At 42.0% G+C, this 17,550-nt stretch overlaps 2 protein-coding genes across 2 annotated transcripts in view; both read left to right on the top strand.

Moving 5' to 3' along the window:
- Positions 1-2,497: 2,497 nt before the first annotated feature.
- On the top strand, positions 2,498-17,327 carry LOC111161093 (myosin-2-like). Its single transcript, XM_022524576.1, has 21 exons — positions 2,498-2,510; positions 2,756-2,798; positions 4,362-4,585; positions 4,677-4,820; positions 6,243-6,399; positions 7,462-7,489; positions 7,573-7,687; positions 7,776-7,868; positions 8,267-8,330; positions 8,451-8,549; positions 9,165-9,268; positions 9,829-9,967; positions 10,324-10,442; positions 10,531-10,680; positions 11,819-11,989; positions 12,091-12,400; positions 13,019-13,092; positions 13,928-14,015; positions 14,115-14,201; positions 15,730-15,755; positions 17,319-17,327. The coding sequence occupies exons 3-21, from the start codon at positions 4,382-4,384 to the stop codon at positions 17,325-17,327; spliced, it is 2,181 nt and encodes a 726-aa protein (XP_022380284.1). The 5' UTR covers positions 2,498-2,510; positions 2,756-2,798; positions 4,362-4,381.
- The window catches only part of LOC111161092 (myosin-2-like), a 38,537-nt gene continuing 36,441 nt past the window's right edge, over positions 15,455-17,550 (top strand). Inside the window, exons 1-3 of the mRNA XM_022524575.1 lie at positions 15,455-15,467; positions 15,713-15,755; positions 17,319-17,542. Coding sequence (XP_022380283.1) covers positions 17,339-17,542 — 204 coding nt within the window. The 5' untranslated portion in view covers positions 15,455-15,467; positions 15,713-15,755; positions 17,319-17,338. The remainder of the gene's footprint in view (positions 15,468-15,712; positions 15,756-17,318; positions 17,543-17,550) is intronic.

Here is a 17,550-nt window from a genome sequence, read left to right as displayed (position 1 = left end):
CAATAGACCTAAACATGACAGATATCCCAAAGGGTAAGTAAGCACTGGAAAGCAGAAATTCCCTAACTCATTACAGCAGGGGTCAAAATTTTGGTGAAGTCAAGAAAAATGATGGAAGTGAATGTGTATCTTTGATTTATTCATAAAGTGTAAAAGCAGATTGTCCTGACTGACGTTTTCCTTAGGCCCTAGTTCTCAGGCAACATTTACCAGTCACAAATCATGAGCCAGTTGGCACAGGGAACAATGGAGGTGTATTTCTCCCCCATTGGGAATGAGGCTTCTCATTTTCTTTTTTTACATCAAAAAAGTAATATATTAGACAGCTTTTTTCTGTAAATATGGTATTCACCAAAGGATTTTACCAAGTACGGAAGCAGAATATATCATTGTGAGGGGAATGGGAAGTGACGGACATTTTGCAAAGGACACAAAATAAAAAAGAGTTAATGATGCATAAAGATAACGTGCAGGGGCAGCAGGAATGGAGTAAGAAAATATCAAAATATTGGTCTGGGCACTACAAATTGCTGCTGAGTATAAGGAAGCAGAACCACAGTTCATCTGAAAGCAGAGGTGTCCAAGCAATGTGTCTTGGCATCAGAAAGTTACAGATGTGCCATGAAATGTTGATCCCTTTGGTCTAGAGGTGGCTGGATGGGCCGGGAGGCCAGAACACCGGGAGGAGGTCTCTGGCTATGAGAATACTACCCGAGGGAGCCACAAAGTGTGGCCTGCGCTGAACGAGAGTCTGAAAGTGTACCCTACAATCCCCAAAGGAGGCAAGCACAATGGTGGTGTTTGCCGTGTGCTGAGTGGAACCAAGGAGAACATGGATTTTAGCAGCCAGCTGAGAGTGTGACCCAGCTACAGGAAAGAGACCCCTGGAGATGCTGGGAAGGCTGGTGTTCCAGGATGCCTGGGATAGGGCATGCAGCCCAGAGGGCGGCCAGCCAGGGTAAGGGCACTGGAAGGCTAAGTAGGTTGTCCTGGTGGAGGGAGCTCTAGACCTTACACTTTAATACAGCAGACACTTCTGTGTGTTCCTGGCTGATGTGCCCTTTGAGTGGTGACCAACTTAGCAGCATGGTGACCCCTTTAACACATAGACTTTGGAAAACCAGTACGTCAACATCTTTGGAAATATTTGATATGGAAGAGAAAGAGTTCAAGTGGATTCAGAATTTATTCTCATTGTCCTAGAAATTTCAACATATCGGAAAGAAAAGAAGAAAGTCGGAAAGAAGAGGAAGAAAGAAAGAAAGAAAGAAAGAAAGAAAGAAAGAAAGAAAGAAAGAAAGAAAGAAAGAAAGAAAGAAGAGCTGGGAAAATGTCAAGATATCATTTCAGTAGTTGCAAAAAATACATATATGTGGTTTTACATTTCAATTGCCTTCTTGCACAAAGTTTCCCCACGATGATAGTACGTATATCGTATGCTATCATTTTCAAAGTTTTGATCAAAGTTCAAAGTTTTGATCAGGAAATGTGTGTCATAATTTCAAGTATAAAGTCACATATAATCAAATTTTGTTCATGGAATCTAGCTGAAATTTCTCCTTGAAAGTTTAAGAAAGATCTTATTTGGAAATAAATAAGATTTATTTCCTCAGTATACTCAGGCACTCAGTATTTAATATTTTCCTTAGTCTTATGTATCTCATCCTTATATCACACAAAGAAATGTAAAGAAATATAAAGAAATGTTCTTACCAAGCCCTTTACAGATATACCCAAATCACATCCATAATTATTATTCTAGTGTAACTACACTAATATATCACTACTTTCTGGCGGTGTTGACATGGAAAATGTTGGGAAGTAGTCCCCAAAAGCACCTTTTACTACTAGAAAATCTTCAATATTTTTCCCCAGAGCCAAGCCCTACGAGTAGGCAGACTGGAGAAATGTCCTGTATGGATGACCAGTTTGGGCCAAAGCAAAACAGCTAAAGAGGATATTCCCCAAAACCACAAGAATACTGGAGCAAGGAGAGGACCTTCTTTCCTTTTAAACTCTCGAAGACATGTAACCTAATTTTGCAGGGCTGGGAAGGAAAGATCGACAGGTGAAAATTCATCCCCACAAAATCAAAACAAACATTTGTGTTTTATTTCTACCGTCAAAGATGTGAAATATGAAAGGTGACGCAAGGCAAACCTGAATGGCATGCCCAGCTAGGCCGGAAAGAATTTATGAGAGAAGCCAGTAATTCTGGCTGCCTCGCCAATGCCGTTATCCACCAGCCTGAACCTTCCTTTCAGATCATCTTCTCAAATTATCCATAGGAGATTTATTCACATACTCAATAAGAAAAATATTTCTAATTATATCCAGCCATTCTTCAGATGAATGAGAATTATGCAGGGGTGCAAGGCTGCCAAGACTTTTTCTGCCAAACAATTCCTTTTGACTTGAGAAAGAACAGGCAGCTGCATTGTTTCCATAGCTATCCATATAAAAGAGCCCTTGGAATGAGGCTGACTCGTCCTGCTTTAAAAAGCTCCAAGGTAAGTGGGAACGGGCTACGGGCTTTCAAGAGGGACACTGACCACGCTGCCGGGCGTCAGCTCCAGCTCCTTGCTCGGGTACAGCTCCTTTAGATACTGCACGTTTTTTACAACAGTGACTTTTGTAGCCTTCTGTTGACAACAGCTAGCAAGATGCAGATGGGATTTTGTATGTGTGTATGTGTGTTGGGGCAGGGGGGTGCTTTTGGTTAACTAATACAGTGCTTTCCCCCTCTTTTTTATAGAACTGTCTTGTTTCCAGGCTACGTCTTCTCACTTGCTAACAAGGTAAGGTTTGGACTAAGCAGTCCCTGGAAGAGAAGGTGAGAGGTTCTGGGGTAGAACTGTGTCACTTAGCAACCTTTGAGAAAGTGCTGGTCCCAGGAAATACCTTAATGACTGTACTTCAGGAAAGGTGCTGGAGAGGGAGGGAAGGAGGACTTGCCTTTCAGAACAATGCACTTAGACTCATTCAGAATGCAATCATTAACATTAACCACTTCTTGCTTAACAAGGAAACGGCTAACGGAGTACTAGTTTGTCCACAGAACATCATTCTGTAGGGAAAAGAGATCTGCAATAAGATTCTCTTGCCAAAAATCTCAACTTTGATAAAAACGTATCCTGCTATTACAATTCATTAAGTAAACATGATATCCAACAAATAAGCAAGAAGGTACCTAGGAAAAAGCCTCCTTTAAGCTGCTTAAAAACCTGTAAAATGTTCCCTTGCCCGGTGTTGACTGTTGCATGAAGTTAAAATGCTGTGAGCCTTTTGTTAGGCACATAAAGGTATTAATAGGGCCAACTACTACACCCTGGGTTTCTGGAGGGAGACACGGGTGGGTAGCAGATCAAAATGACTTTCAAGTAACTGGATCCTGTGATGACGGAGCGACATTCTTTGCCAAATCTTTCATTCTACTGATGCCGCTGGCAACCTGCAATTAACAGAGAATGGAGCAGTCCAAGTCTGCCTTCTCCAGCAGGAAATTTGGAAGGGCAAAGGGAGCCCCTCAATGCAGAAGAATTAGGATAATATCATACTGCATGTTGACTAAACATCGATAAAATAAATTTAAAATAAAAATAATAATATGAGGATAACATTTCTATGGCTTTTATCCTCAGTTAACTTAGCCGATTAATTGGATGATAATATGCCAATTATAAGATATAATAAGCAAAGAAATTCTGTTAGGCAAACACTGATAAGCACACAACCCGAGAAGAAGAGGTAAACAAAATTATCATCCCCAAAATGCCTGACCCTGGGCACTTCTGGCTGAGTATCTAAAGGAGGAAATGAAGTTCTCTTGCAATCTAGGACAAGAAATGGAGTTTTCTTCCATTACAATAAATGGCACTTTCCATCGAGATGGGAGCCTGCACTATTTGAAACTGCTTTCTCAGTCATCATGTAACTTTGTTCCCAAAGTAGTCCTCCAGGATCTCACGGGCTGTGAATTAAGAAAGGCAGATGCTCTAATCCCTCTTCTAGGAGGGAGGCACCATTTCTCAAAAAAGATCAAGGGATCAAGGGTCACCAGCTCCTCAGCAGCACACAGATACCACGCCCAGCTCCTGGAGGAGGATGCTAGTCTTGGATGTTGAAAGAAAATAGTGCGTGCCAAGCCTTGAGTACAGGGCTGGTTATAGAGCGACCCTCAATGCATTTGAGGCTTGGTATTAAGTTTGTTTCAGTAATGACAGCATGGTGAACAGGGGGCCTGCCTGGGGGAGATTTCCAGATGGGGCAGTGTCCATGAACTATCCCCACCAATATATAGAGATATACTGATACACATGACAGTCCAGAATCTCTAATGTGAAATGCTTCATCTCCATTAGGACCTCTGAGTTCAGCAGCCATGAGTTCAGACCAGGAAATGGCCATTTTCGGGGAGGCGGCTCCGTTCCTTCGGAAGTCTGAAAAGGAGCGCATCGAGGCCCAGAATAGGCCCTTTGATGCCAAGACATCTGTCTTTGTGGCGGAGCCCAAGGAATCCTTTGTGAAAGGGACCATCCAGAGCAGAGAAGGAGGGAAAGTGACGGTGAAGACCGAGGCTGGAGCGGTGAGTGGAGCCCCTGGAGCTGGCCCCGTCCTATCAGTTCTTGTGTTTGGTCTCTCGACTCACCTGAGCCGTTATCGTCCCCGTTTGCCAGACTCTGACAGTGAAAGATGATCAAGTCTACCCCATGAACCCTCCCAAGTACGACAAGATCGAGGACATGGCCATGATGACCCACCTGCACGAGCCCGCCGTGCTGTACAACCTCAAAGAGCGTTATGCAGCCTGGATGATCTACGTGAGTGCCTCCCCGGCCCAAGTGGTTTTTATAGCCATGACCTTGGACCTGCCAGCCCATTACTTCCACTGTCATATAAATGGATCAAAAGCAGTGACCCATTTTGCTTTCACTAGTGCTGTAACTAGTCATCGCACATGTTAACTAGCTAGCACATCAGTTAGTTAACGAGTTACAAGGTCCACTAGTGCTGTTGTAAGGCATAACACAAGAGCCAGTACTTGATCCTTTGTCTTCCCATCCAAAGCTGGGCAAGGCCATTGTCCATGTGGAGTGGGTTGGCCACATGTCCCCTGAGCAAACACGGGAGCAGCTACTGTTTATACCTCAGCAACCCCCCACCCTGTTCTAGTTGTAGAATCATCCAGGGGGAAATGATACACTTACACTTCAATGCATAAAAATGTTTTTAAAGACCAAATTTTGCTCATTTTCAGAAAGCTTCCAGAAGGACAGCAATTTCTATCTGTGTGTTATGGTCCCCTGTACACGAAGGCCACCCCCTGGAGGAAGCCTCCCATCTTCCCCAGGTGGAGTGGGGTGTCCTAGTCCTATGGTCTCTGCCCCAGCCCCAGCTCTGATGGTCCATCCCTTCACACGTCTTCCCCCAGCACAGACCGTAGACCAGGAGCTTCCCAAGGAATGTACCTCACCCTTCATTCCAGGTGCCTTGCAGGGGTCTGGCACATAATACACAATTGAACTTACTACATCACGTTGACAATTTTGTGTAGTTCAGCCGGTGCTGACGCTCAGCCAGACAACACCCACACAGGTGTCCCTCGTGATTAGGGTTAGCATCTGTTCTGACTGGTCCATGCCCGTTTTACTCCAGTTGTTTAAGATTTTGAAATGTTCCCTGTTTAATCATGATGTACTTACATCATTTTGGGTTCTGTGTCTTTATAGCTTAATAGTGTTCTGCAAATGTCGCCCCAGGATTGCTGGATCCTTAATTACATGCCTGCATCATACTGTCTTAGGATTGCCACAGTTCCCCTAACCAACTCTTTATAATTGGGCACTTCAGTTGTGTCCAAACTTCTGTTTTCATGCATCTGAACGATCTTAATGCTGCAAAGGAAATACACACATATCTCCTAAAACACAGTAAAAATGTCTCACCCTACACATTAAAAAAAAAAAAAAAAACCCTCAAAAACAAAAAACAAAAATCCTTTGGAGCTCCTATTATCCAAAAATCATTATGCTAAGTCCCAAGAGGAACAATAAAAAGTCAAAACTGTGAGCCCTTCCTTCAAGGATCTTGCTATCTCACTGTTGAAAGTTCCAACTAATTTTCATGCCAATGCCTTCAGGAAATGTAGGATACTTCCTTAAAGTGCTCCTTTGAGTCAGAATTCGTTTAACAAGTGAATTGCACACCTGACGGGAAAAGCTCTTTCTCATTCCCTTGGGTAGACCTACTCGGGCCTCTTCTGCGTCACCGTGAACCCCTACAAGTGGCTGCCGGTCTACAACCCCGAGGTGGTGACCGCCTACCGAGGCAAGAAGCGCCAGGAGGCCCCGCCCCACATCTTTTCCATCTCTGACAACGCCTACCAGTTCATGTTGACGGGTGAGTTAAATGCTTTGTGTGTGCATAATCTTTTTGGAACCACAGGAGAGAGAGACACTAACGGTCTTGGGATGCTCTTTGAGCCCCCTCGGTTGGGCTGGTGTTTTGGTGAGGGAGGCGGTCCAGGAAGGAGGGGGTGTAAAAGATGATTTGCAATCCTTACCATCACACAATTGCTCATGGTCTCTTCAACTTCTAAAAGGCAACAGAGGTTGGCCATAGTGAGAGAATTTGTTTTTGAATGACTCAGAAACTAGAAAAGCTTGAGCAAAAATGACAAACGTTTATGTGTGTGCACACACGCAATCACACGTACAAACTGTGCTCCCATTGCCAAGAGCCAAAATCTGGAAGAGTACAATCTGCCCCTGTCTTATCCTCAATGTCAGAAACTGTGACCAATGAATGCCCTCTCTATTAGGGAGGGCATAAATGCTCCTATCCTGAGCCAGCCTCCATGCGCTCCAGATTTTAAGGTGTATTTGGTATTAAAACAGCTTTGCCATGAATCTTCTCCCTGGAAGACTACCTCAGCCAGCCTAGTCCTAGCTAACTGGGGAAAGGACTTAGAGAACTCGTCTTTGAAGAGAGTAAAACAAACCTTTCCCTCACACTATGACTAAAGCCGTGATTACTTCCAAAGCTACCACCTGTGCTGTATTTACCCCATCCTGCATGTTAAAATGCTTACTTTTCATGAGTTCTTACACCTACAATAAACACTCACTATTCACTGCTAGAGTTGTCATCTAAACCCAAGTGAAGGCTCAGTCCACTTCTGATATGTCCTTAGTGACAGAATATTACAAAAAAAAAAAAAAAAAAAAGTCCGGTGTTTTGTTGCAGTGTTCTGTTTAAACAGATGCACATGCCCTGAAGTCAGAGGTGGGGTGTGGGGAAGTACTGGGGTACATGGAAGGGGCACTGGAAAAGCCCTAGGGATTGCAAAGGCCAGTCTGAAAAATACTAAGTTTATTCCATTTTACTTTACTCACGGTTTACAAAAATACAAAACAAAAACCAAAACCCCACTATTAAATGTCTATGATTTCTCTCTTGTAGACCGAGAGAATCAGTCAATCCTGATCACGTAAGTAAATTTTATGCTTTCTTCTCATGGCTGCGATGGTTGCCAGGTTTGGAACTTCATCTCACTTAGTTTTTGTTTGACAGCGGAGAATCTGGTGCGGGGAAGACTGTGAACACCAAGCGTGTCATCCAGTACTTTGCAACAATTGCAGTCACTGGGGAGAAGAAGAAGGAGGAAATTACCTCTGGCAAAATTCAGGTGGGTCTGCGGCCAGACTCTAGACTCTCAGGGCTCTTGGAAAGTCTGGAGCCCTAGATGGAGGTAAGGACCGCTCTTGCCTTTGCAGGGGACCCTTGAAGATCAAATCATCAGCGCCAACCCCCTACTGGAGGCCTTTGGCAACGCCAAGACCGTGAGGAATGATAACTCCTCTCGCTTTGTAAGTTGCAGACACAAGTACGGGCACTGTTCACTGGTCACAGTATATGGGGTGTTTGTGAATATGTTCTTTAAATCTTTTTCGTTCACATTATACTGCATCGGGCTTCTCCTTTCCCTCTGAGCATGTAATAACATGGATCCGAGTCCCATCTAAAAAGATATGTGACCCTATATCTGAGTTCTTTCTCACCTGTCATTACCTACAATTATTTACAATATGAAAATCAAAGATAAAATTCTTTTACCTAAAGAAACAGGAGATATACCTTTTCTGACTCATACAATCAGTCTCTGGATTGATTTAATATCAACCCATTAGCATTCCAAGTATATTGAGTTTCCCAAAGATTTGATATGATTTGAAAACAAAGTAGTAATATTAGTTTTCCTTTCAAGGGTAAATTCATCAGAATCCACTTTGGCACCACAGGGAAGCTGGCTTCTGCTGATATTGAAACATGTGAGTGCTTGGATCTCCTTTATAGTCATTTCTGCTTCCTATAACCTACAAAGTCAACCCAAAGTAAAATGTGCATCCCACATGAATTTTTGTATTGCCCTGTTGGTTATTTCCTTCCAGATCTGCTAGAGAAGTCTAGAGTTACTTTCCAGCTTAAGGCTGAAAGGAGCTATCATATTTTTTATCAGATCACATCGAACAAGAAACCAGAACTAATTGGTAAGAAATGTCATAATCCCTTTCTAGAATGATTGCACCAGCCCCTCTCCATCTCCTAGTATTCCATGACTGAATTTTGTCAGTTTTATCACCTTGATTTCAAAAGTAGTTTTGTGAGTTTATTGTGATTATAGAAATGAAAAGCAAAAATTTAGCACCTTCAAATCCTATCACTATGAAATAACCACTGTGAACACTTGGGTGAATATCATTGTACTCATTTTCTGTACATATAGATACTCAGACATACAGTAACTGGAATCCTATGTCAGTGTTCTTCTGTGATATACTTTTTTCATCGAGCAATACCGTATCATGGTTTTTTTCCATGTCACCAATTATAGCTCCACATTATTATTTCTAATGGTTGCATCATGTTATATTCTAGAGATAAGCATAACTTATTTAGCAATACCTTTTAAAGGATATTTAGGTTGTTTCCAATTCTGGATTTTTAATAGTCAGCACTGTGCTGATCATTCTTACAGATATAACTTGTCCCAGTATGTGATAATCTTCTTGAGCTTTATAGATTGTCTTAGACTTTGTCTAGATATCTCTTGTTTTAATGAAGGGGTTCATTCTGCTTACCTTTTCTCTGTTCCATGTATTTAGAAATGCTTCTGATCACCACCAACCCATATGACTACCCATTTGTCAGTCAAGGGGAGATCAGTGTGGCTAGCATTGATGATCAAGAAGAACTGATGGCCACAGATGTAAGTGCAACACAAGAAACTCAGAATGATGATGTTGGGTTAGAGCAATGGTCCCTCCAGATAAATATTCAGTTTCTAGTAGAAATAGCAAAAGAGGGTTCAAAGTTGAGCACGGATGTGCCACCTGAAGTCAGCCAAAAAGATGAAGATGTGCCCCCACAACACGTGACTTTTAAAGGTCTATCATTTCTGAATTTATCTAAACCACATTTTTTTTTTTGGGTAATCTACATGAATGAGATCCATACCACTTCTCAAAAACAATAAGTTCCTTAAGTTTACTATCTTGTTCTCTATCTTAAGTTTCCTTCTTCAATCTGCTAGGGTTTGCAGATATAGGGTCTGCACCTATAATTCTAAAGCTCAGTGCTGGCCTTTGGTTGATTAACTCCCACTAGCCTTTGGTTAATCAACAGCCCTCTCTAAAGTGTTCCTTGCACCCCCATCAGCAATGATAATTTCCTCAGTTTGACCAACATGTCAGGAATCAGAATGTGAACAATGCATAGTAAGCATGTGGATCATAAACCTAACAGTTATTCTCTTGGTTATATTGGCAGAGCGCTATTGATATTCTGGGCTTCACTAATGATGAGAAAGTTTCCATCTACAAGCTCACAGGGTCTGTGATGCATTACGGGAACTTGAAGTTCAAGCAGAAGCAGCGGGAAGAACAGGCTGAGCCAGATGGCACCGAAGGTAACCAACTAAGTCATCCCCGATTTTTTGTTTGAAAATCACATTCTTAACTTGTTACCCTTGAGTTTTTCAAGGAAGACAAAATCATTTTTAAGAATTGAGTTTTAAAGTATACCCAGATAATATAGTATGTGAAGCATTGTGTTAAATAGATGTTTTCTATCATCTATGAAGTTCCTTAGGGCACACTACCCATAATAAAAGTCTTGAACTTAGTGAAAAAGAAATGGGTAAGAATGCTCAAAGAGATATTCTGAAAACACTGCACAAAATGTCTGTAGCTTAAAAACATTTTTTTTGAGAAAATGGGTTGCCTTGGGCCATAATAACATTGTTTTATCCTTTCTTCCTTTCAGTTGCTGACAAGGCGGCCTATCTCCAGGGTCTGAACTCTGCTGACCTGCTTAAAGCCCTCTGCTACCCCAGGGTCAAGGTTGGCAATGAGTACGTCACCAAAGGCCAGACGGTAGAGCAGGTAGGTGCATAATTCAAATTCACAGGCAGGAATCAAGCATTTTTACAGTCCTCTGATAACCTCAAGAGATATATTTTTGTTTTTCAAGGTGACCAATGCTGTGGGTGCTCTGGCCAAAGCCATCTATGAGAAGATGTTCCTGTGGATGGTCACCCGTATCAACCAGCAGCTGGACACCAAGCAGCCCAGGCAGTACTTCATCGGGGTGTTGGACATCGCCGGCTTTGAGATCTTTGACGTGAGTTGGTAACTGGTTGGTAAGGGGATTTTACAGTATGGCAACAGAAATATCAATAAGAAGAAATCTGTGAATATTATAACCCTCTCTCACTACTCCCAAAAAGCTATGCTGAACCTTAGAAGAGAATGATGGGGTAACTACTAAGCATTTACTGCAGTGGCAGTCCCCCTTCTATGACAGACCATGCACTTGATGAGCACTCTGAGTTGCTATGGGACCCAAAGAGGGTTAGGAGCCAGCTCAGTGTCAGGGGGAGGAGGTAGCCCTATAACTCTCACAGCGCCAAATGAAGTTAACATAAAAATGTCAAAGTAATCCCGTGAAACATATAACATGTTCTGAATATATGGTGGGGGAAGTCATTGAAAAACACTTAGACAAGACAAGAAGAACAGAGAAAAAAAGAGTAGTAATTTATAAAGTCAGCATTTATTCTCATTAATGGGATATTGTAAGATAAAAATCCCTATTTGATGAAATATAGTTTTCCTGCTTACAGTTTTAGGAAATTTATCTCTTTCTAATTATAAAAGCAAAAGTCGGACATTGTAGAAAATACACCAAATCAAGGGGAAGGGTCCCCTATTAACACCACTATTTATATCAAGTTAATGTTAACATTTTGGTGTCTGGTTTTTGTTGTTGTTGTTGTTGTTGTTTTTTAACACTAGTGTGTTATCGCACTGTATATGATAGCTGGTATCTTGATTTTGTTTTAATTTCCAATGAAGAAGAACAACAGTGTCAATTATTGTCTACTTGCAAAGCAGACACTGGTGATTTCCATACAACAGAGACCCCTCGCAGCCAACTCCAAATAGGTTGCCCATTAGCTCTTAATTGTGTCAATGGAAAATGGAGAAGATAATGGAATAAACATGAAATGATGAAGTGGGAACTCAGAAAAATCCCTGAGTGAGCTTAAGCCAGTGCAGGGCAAGAGCTTTAATATGATCTAGGATTCTGTAGTAAAATGGCAGCAGAGAAAACAATAGATTTCATAGTGCTTCCGGGTACCATGATTTTGATATCTGTAATCTAAAGGCTATTCGACATATATTTTTAAATTAAGAAGTCCTACATTTAAAAATGCTCAACTTGCTCAAGAGAAAAGCGAACTCATGTATTTATTTAGTTCAACAGCCTGGAGCAGCTGTGCATCAACTTCACCAACGAGAAGCTGCAACAGTTCTTCAACCACCACATGTTCGTGCTGGAGCAGGAGGAGTACAAGAAGGAGGGCATCGAGTGGACCTTCATCGACTTCGGGATGGACCTGGCTGCTTGCATCGAGCTCATCGAGAAGGTCTTCTGAACTGTCCACTCAGTAACGTCTTCTCATAAACTCCTTGGCACATCTTACAGCTCATATTTACCCTATATGCATTTTGTTTTGCTTTAATGTAGCCCATGGGCATCTTCTCCATCCTGGAAGAAGAGTGCATGTTCCCCAAGGCCACAGACACCTCCTTCAAGAACAAGCTGTATGAACAGCATATTGGAAAGTCGGCCAACTTCCAGAAGCCCAAGGTTGTCAAAGGCAAGGCTGAGGCTCACTTCTCACTGATCCACTATGCCGGCACCGTGGACTACAACATCACCGGCTGGCTGGACAAGAACAAGGACCCCCTGAACGAGACCGTGGTTGGGCTGTACCAGAAGTCTTCAGTGAAAACTCTAGCTTTCCTCTTCTCTGGGGCTCAAACTGCTGAAGCAGGTAATATTCAAGAATCCTAACACTTTCTCTAGGTATTCCAAAAAGTGCTGTTAGTTTGAGGCTGATCTCATAACCCTGCCAGAAGGATTGCAGAGCCAGATCCATTGTTCTTCCAAGTTTTGACTAAGTAGGCTGCGTTATAATCATACATTTGTGTCTCACTTACTGCAAAGGGTTAGAGAGAAACTGTTATGATCTCAACCAATGAAAAGCCTCAGCTTCTATGATTCTTTCCTACTTCTTCCTCCACGTCTGCTGGATATTGAGTATCTGGGGATATTTAAGACAATGGAATGACAACCTTCTGCCTATCTAGACTAGCTTCTATTAATGATTTTTGAAGTTATTTTGTCTCCACATGTCCTAACATTAAGGATCCATTTTTATATGGTGAAGTGAATGCCCTTTACTTCATCTTCTAATGGAAGAAAAAAATCACAAATAGTGGATACAAGCTTAGTTGACAGCTAAGTGTCATTTGGGCTCCAGTGGAGAGGCCAGTAGTGTCCAAAAACTGCTCCATCAGATGCGTGCAGAAATTGGCAATAAACAAGCAAGAAATAGCCCTGTCAGTTCAAAACCACACTTGAATGACACCTTTTCTTATTTGCTCTCCAGAGGCGAGTGGTGGTGCCAAGAAAGGTGGCAAGAAGAAAGGCTCTTCTTTCCAGACCGTGTCTGCCCTTTTCAGAGTAAGGAAGAAACTGTTTTTGACACTCCCCACTTCCTTTAGGAATTTGTTTTTAAAACCACAGAGTTCTTTCCACAAGTCACTGAGGAAGACTGACACTGATTAATGATATCTGTTAATCTAGTTTTGGAGAGAAGACGTTCAAATTACTCAGAAATTATTAGCTCATCTTTCATGCCAAGGAACACAATGCCAAATATTTTATAGGAAATTTTATAAAACTGAATATTCTACCATTCATAGTCTGGCTGAGTCATAAGACTAAGCAATGAATGACATGGTACTCAGAGAGATTAAATTAACAGTAAGGCTAATGAAAATCTAGCAGCTAGCCTATAGGAAATTTAATAGGGTATTCTTGTCCTTAATCTGGTCAGTCCTCAATTATAGCTGGTAAGATTGTTCCCCTTTAGATAACATTTATGCCCTAAGAGTTAACTGGGTTAGAAAGGAGAGCTATGTTTATGAGAAAAAGCAGTGTGGTGCAGGCTCACATGTCGTCCCTGGAGAACCATGGAGCCGGGTAGAAGAAAGTGTGGTCATCTTGTATAAGAAAGCAATGGCCTTGTAAGTGTATGTGGGAAGCCATGGACCAGGGAGGAAGTACGGCCTGTGTCAAGCTTCTTCCCATATGTAACTCCTTCCAACTCAAGGGGAGAAAGAGGTAATGAGGAGAAACCTACATCTCTGGAGAAGGATAGCAAGCTATTACTTTACATGGAAATGATCCATACCGGTCATTCAACTCAGCCATAAACATCGAACTTATAGACATCGCCAAATGCCCACAACCATGGCGAAAGTTGGGGATAACGGGCTCTTTCCTGACCTTACAGGAGAACTTGAACAAACTGATGACCAACCTCAGGAGTACCCATCCTCATTTTGTGCGCTGTATCATCCCCAATGAAACAAAGACTCCCGGTAAGAAGCTCTAGAGTGAAGGCACAAAGCAGGACTGCCACATTTCCTTTAAAAACAACAACAACAACTCTGCAGTGTAATCCATATGTATACTTTCAGGGGCCATGGAGCATGAACTTGTCCTGCACCAGCTGCGGTGTAACGGGGTGCTGGAAGGGATCCGCATCTGCAGGAAGGGGTTCCCAAGCAGGAAAGAAAGAAAGAAAGAAAGAAAGAAAGAAAGAAAGAAAGAAAGAAAGAAAGAAAGAAAGAAAGAAAGAAGAGCTGGGAAAATGTCAAGATATCATTTCAGTAGTTGCAAAAAATACATATATGTGGTTTTACATTTCAATTGCCTTCTTGCACAAAGTTTCCCCACGATGATAGTACGTATATCGTATGCTATCATTTTCAAAGTTTTGATCAAAGTTCAAAGTTTTGATCAGGAAATGTGTGTCATAATTTCAAGTATAAAGTCACATATAATCAAATTTTGTTCATGGAATCTAGCTGAAATTTCTCCTTGAAAGTTTAAGAAAGATCTTATTTGGAAATAAATAAGATTTATTTCCTCAGTATACTCAGGCACTCAGTATTTAATATTTTCCTTAGTCTTATGTATCTCATCCTTATATCACACAAAGAAATGTAAAGAAATATAAAGAAATGTTCTTACCAAGCCCTTTACAGATATACCCAAATCACATCCATAATTATTATTCTAGTGTAACTACACTAATATATCACTACTTTCTGGCGGTGTTGACATGGAAAATGTTGGGAAGTAGTCCCCAAAAGCACCTTTTACTACTAGAAAATCTTCAATATTTTTCCCCAGAGCCAAGCCCTACGAGTAGGCAGACTGGAGAAATGTCCTGTATGGATGACCAGTTTGGGCCAAAGCAAAACAGCTAAAGAGGATATTCCCCAAAACCACAAGAATACTGGAGCAAGGAGAGGACCTTCTTTCCTTTTAAACTCTCGAAGACATGTAACCTAATTTTGCAGGGCTGGGAAGGAAAGATCGACAGGTGAAAATTCATCCCCACAAAATCAAAACAAACATTTGTGTTTTATTTCTACCGTCAAAGATGTGAAATATGAAAGGTGACGCAAGGCAAACCTGAATGGCATGCCCAGCTAGGCCGGAAAGAATTTATGAGAGAAGCCAGTAATTCTGGCTGCCTCGCCAATGCCGTTATCCACCAGCCTGAACCTTCCTTTCAGATCATCTTCTCAAATTATCCATAGGAGATTTATTCACATACTCAATAAGAAAAATATTTCTAATTATATCCAGCCATTCTTCAGATGAATGAGAATTATGCAGGGGTGCAAGGCTGCCAAGACTTTTTCTGCCAAACAATTCCTTTTGACTTGAGAAAGAACAGGCAGCTGCATTGTTTCCATAGCTATCCATATAAAAGAGCCCTTGGAATGAGGCTGACTCGTCCTGCTTTAAAAAGCTCCAAGGTAAGTGGGAACGGGCTACGGGCTTTCAAGAGGGACACTGACCACGCTGCCGGGCGTCAGCTCCAGCTCCTTGCTCGGGTACAGCTCCTTTAGATACTGCACGTTTTTTACAACAGTGACTTTTGTAGCCTTCTGTTGACAACAGCTAGCAAGATGCAGATGGGATTTTGTATGTGTGTATGTGTGTTGGGGCAGGGGGGTGCTTTTGGTTAACTAATACAGTGCTTTCCCCCTCTTTTTTATAGAACTGTCTTGTTTCCAGGCTACGTCTTCTCACTTGCTAACAAGGTAAGGTTTGGACTAAGCAGTCCCTGGAAGAGAAGGTGAGAGGTTCTGGGGTAGAACTGTGTCACTTAGCAACCTTTGAGAAAGTGCTGGTCCCAGGAAATACCTTAATGACTGTACTTCAGGAAAGGTGCTGGAGAGGGAGGGAAGGAGGACTTGCCTTTCAGAACAATGCACTTAGACTCATTCAGAATGCAATCATTAACATTAACCACTTCTTGCTTAACAAGGAAACGGCTAACGGAGTACTAGTTTGTCCACAGAACATCATTCTGTAGGGAAAAGAGATCTGCAATAAGATTCTCTTGCCAAAAATCTCAACTTTGATAAAAACGTATCCTGCTATTACAATTCATTAAGTAAACATGATATCCAACAAATAAGCAAGAAGGTACCTAGGAAAAAGCCTCCTTTAAGCTGCTTAAAAACCTGTAAAATGTTCCCTTGCCCGGTGTTGACTGTTGCATGAAGTTAAAATGCTGTGAGCCTTTTGTTAGGCACATAAAGGTATTAATAGGGCCAACTACTACACCCTGGGTTTCTGGAGGGAGACACGGGTGGGTAGCAGATCAAAATGACTTTCAAGTAACTGGATCCTGTGATGACGGAGCGACATTCTTTGCCAAATCTTTCATTCTACTGATGCCGCTGGCAACCTGCAATTAACAGAGAATGGAGCAGTCCAAGTCTGCCTTCTCCAGCAGGAAATTTGGAAGGGCAAAGGGAGCCCCTCAATGCAGAAGAATTAGGATAATATCATACTGCATGTTGACTAAACATCGATAAAATAAATTTAAAATAAAAATAATAATATGAGGATAACATTTCTATGGCTTTTATCCTCAGTTAACTTAGCCGATTAATTGGATGATAATATGCCAATTATAAGATATAATAAGCAAAGAAATTCTGTTAGGCAAACACTGATAAGCACACAACCCGAGAAGAAGAGGTAAACAAAATTATCATCCCCAAAATGCCTGACCCTGGGCACTTCTGGCTGAGTATCTAAAGGAGGAAATGAAGTTCTCTTGCAATCTAGGACAAGAAATGGAGTTTTCTTCCATTACAATAAATGGCACTTTCCATCGAGATGGGAGCCTGCACTATTTGAAACTGCTTTCTCAGTCATCATGTAACTTTGTTCCCAAAGTAGTCCTCCAGGATCTCACGGGCTGTGAATTAAGAAAGGCAGATGCTCTAATCCCTCTTCTAGGAGGGAGGCACCATTTCTCAAAAAAGATCAAGGGATCAAGGGTCACCAGCTCCTCAGCAGCACACAGATACCACGCCCAGCTCCTGGAGGAGGATGCTAGTCTTGGATGTTGAAAGAAAATAGTGCGTGCCAAGCCTTGAGTACAGGGCTGGTTATAGAGCGACCCTCAATGCATTTGAGGCTTGGTATTAAGTTTGTTTCAGTAATGACAGCATGGTGAACAGGGGGCCTGCCTGGGGGAGATTTCCAGATGGGGCAGTGTCCATGAACTATCCCCACCAATATATAGAGATATACTGATACACATGACAGTCCAGAATCTCTAATGTGAAATGCTTCATCTCCATTAGGACCTCTGAGTTCAGCAGCCATGAGTTCAGACCAGGAAATGGCCATTTTCGGGGAGGCGGCTCCGTTCCTTCGGAAGTCTGAAAAGGAGCGCATCGAGGCCCAGAATAGGCCCTTTGATGCCAAGACATCTGTCTTTGTGGCGGAGCCCAAGGAATCCTTTGTGAAAGGGACCATCCAGAGCAGAGAAGGAGGGAAAGTGACGGTGAAGACCGAGGCTGGAGCGGTGAGTGG

Source organism: Enhydra lutris, unplaced genomic scaffold, assembly GCF_002288905.1.
Source record: "Enhydra lutris kenyoni isolate GAN:26980312 unplaced genomic scaffold, ASM228890v2 scaffoldscaffold82, whole genome shotgun sequence".
NCBI classification, from domain to species: Eukaryota; Metazoa; Chordata; class Mammalia; order Carnivora; family Mustelidae; genus Enhydra; species Enhydra lutris.
The sequence above is the reverse complement of the archived record's forward strand: the minus strand, read 5'-3'. Positions and strand labels throughout refer to the sequence as shown.

Excerpts from the sequence above, each read along its gene's own strand:
- LOC111161093 (XM_022524576.1), top strand. The coding sequence starts at position 4,382 with ATGAGTTCAGACCAGGAAATGGCCATTTTCGGGGAGGCGGCTCCGTTC. Across the intron at positions 7,490-7,572 it reads AATCAGTCAATCCTGATCAC|CGGAGAATCTGGTGCGGGGA; the intron begins GTAAGTAAATTT and ends TTTGTTTGACAG. Across the intron at positions 12,401-13,018 it reads GGCTCAAACTGCTGAAGCAG|AGGCGAGTGGTGGTGCCAAG; the intron begins GTAATATTCAAG and ends TTTGCTCTCCAG.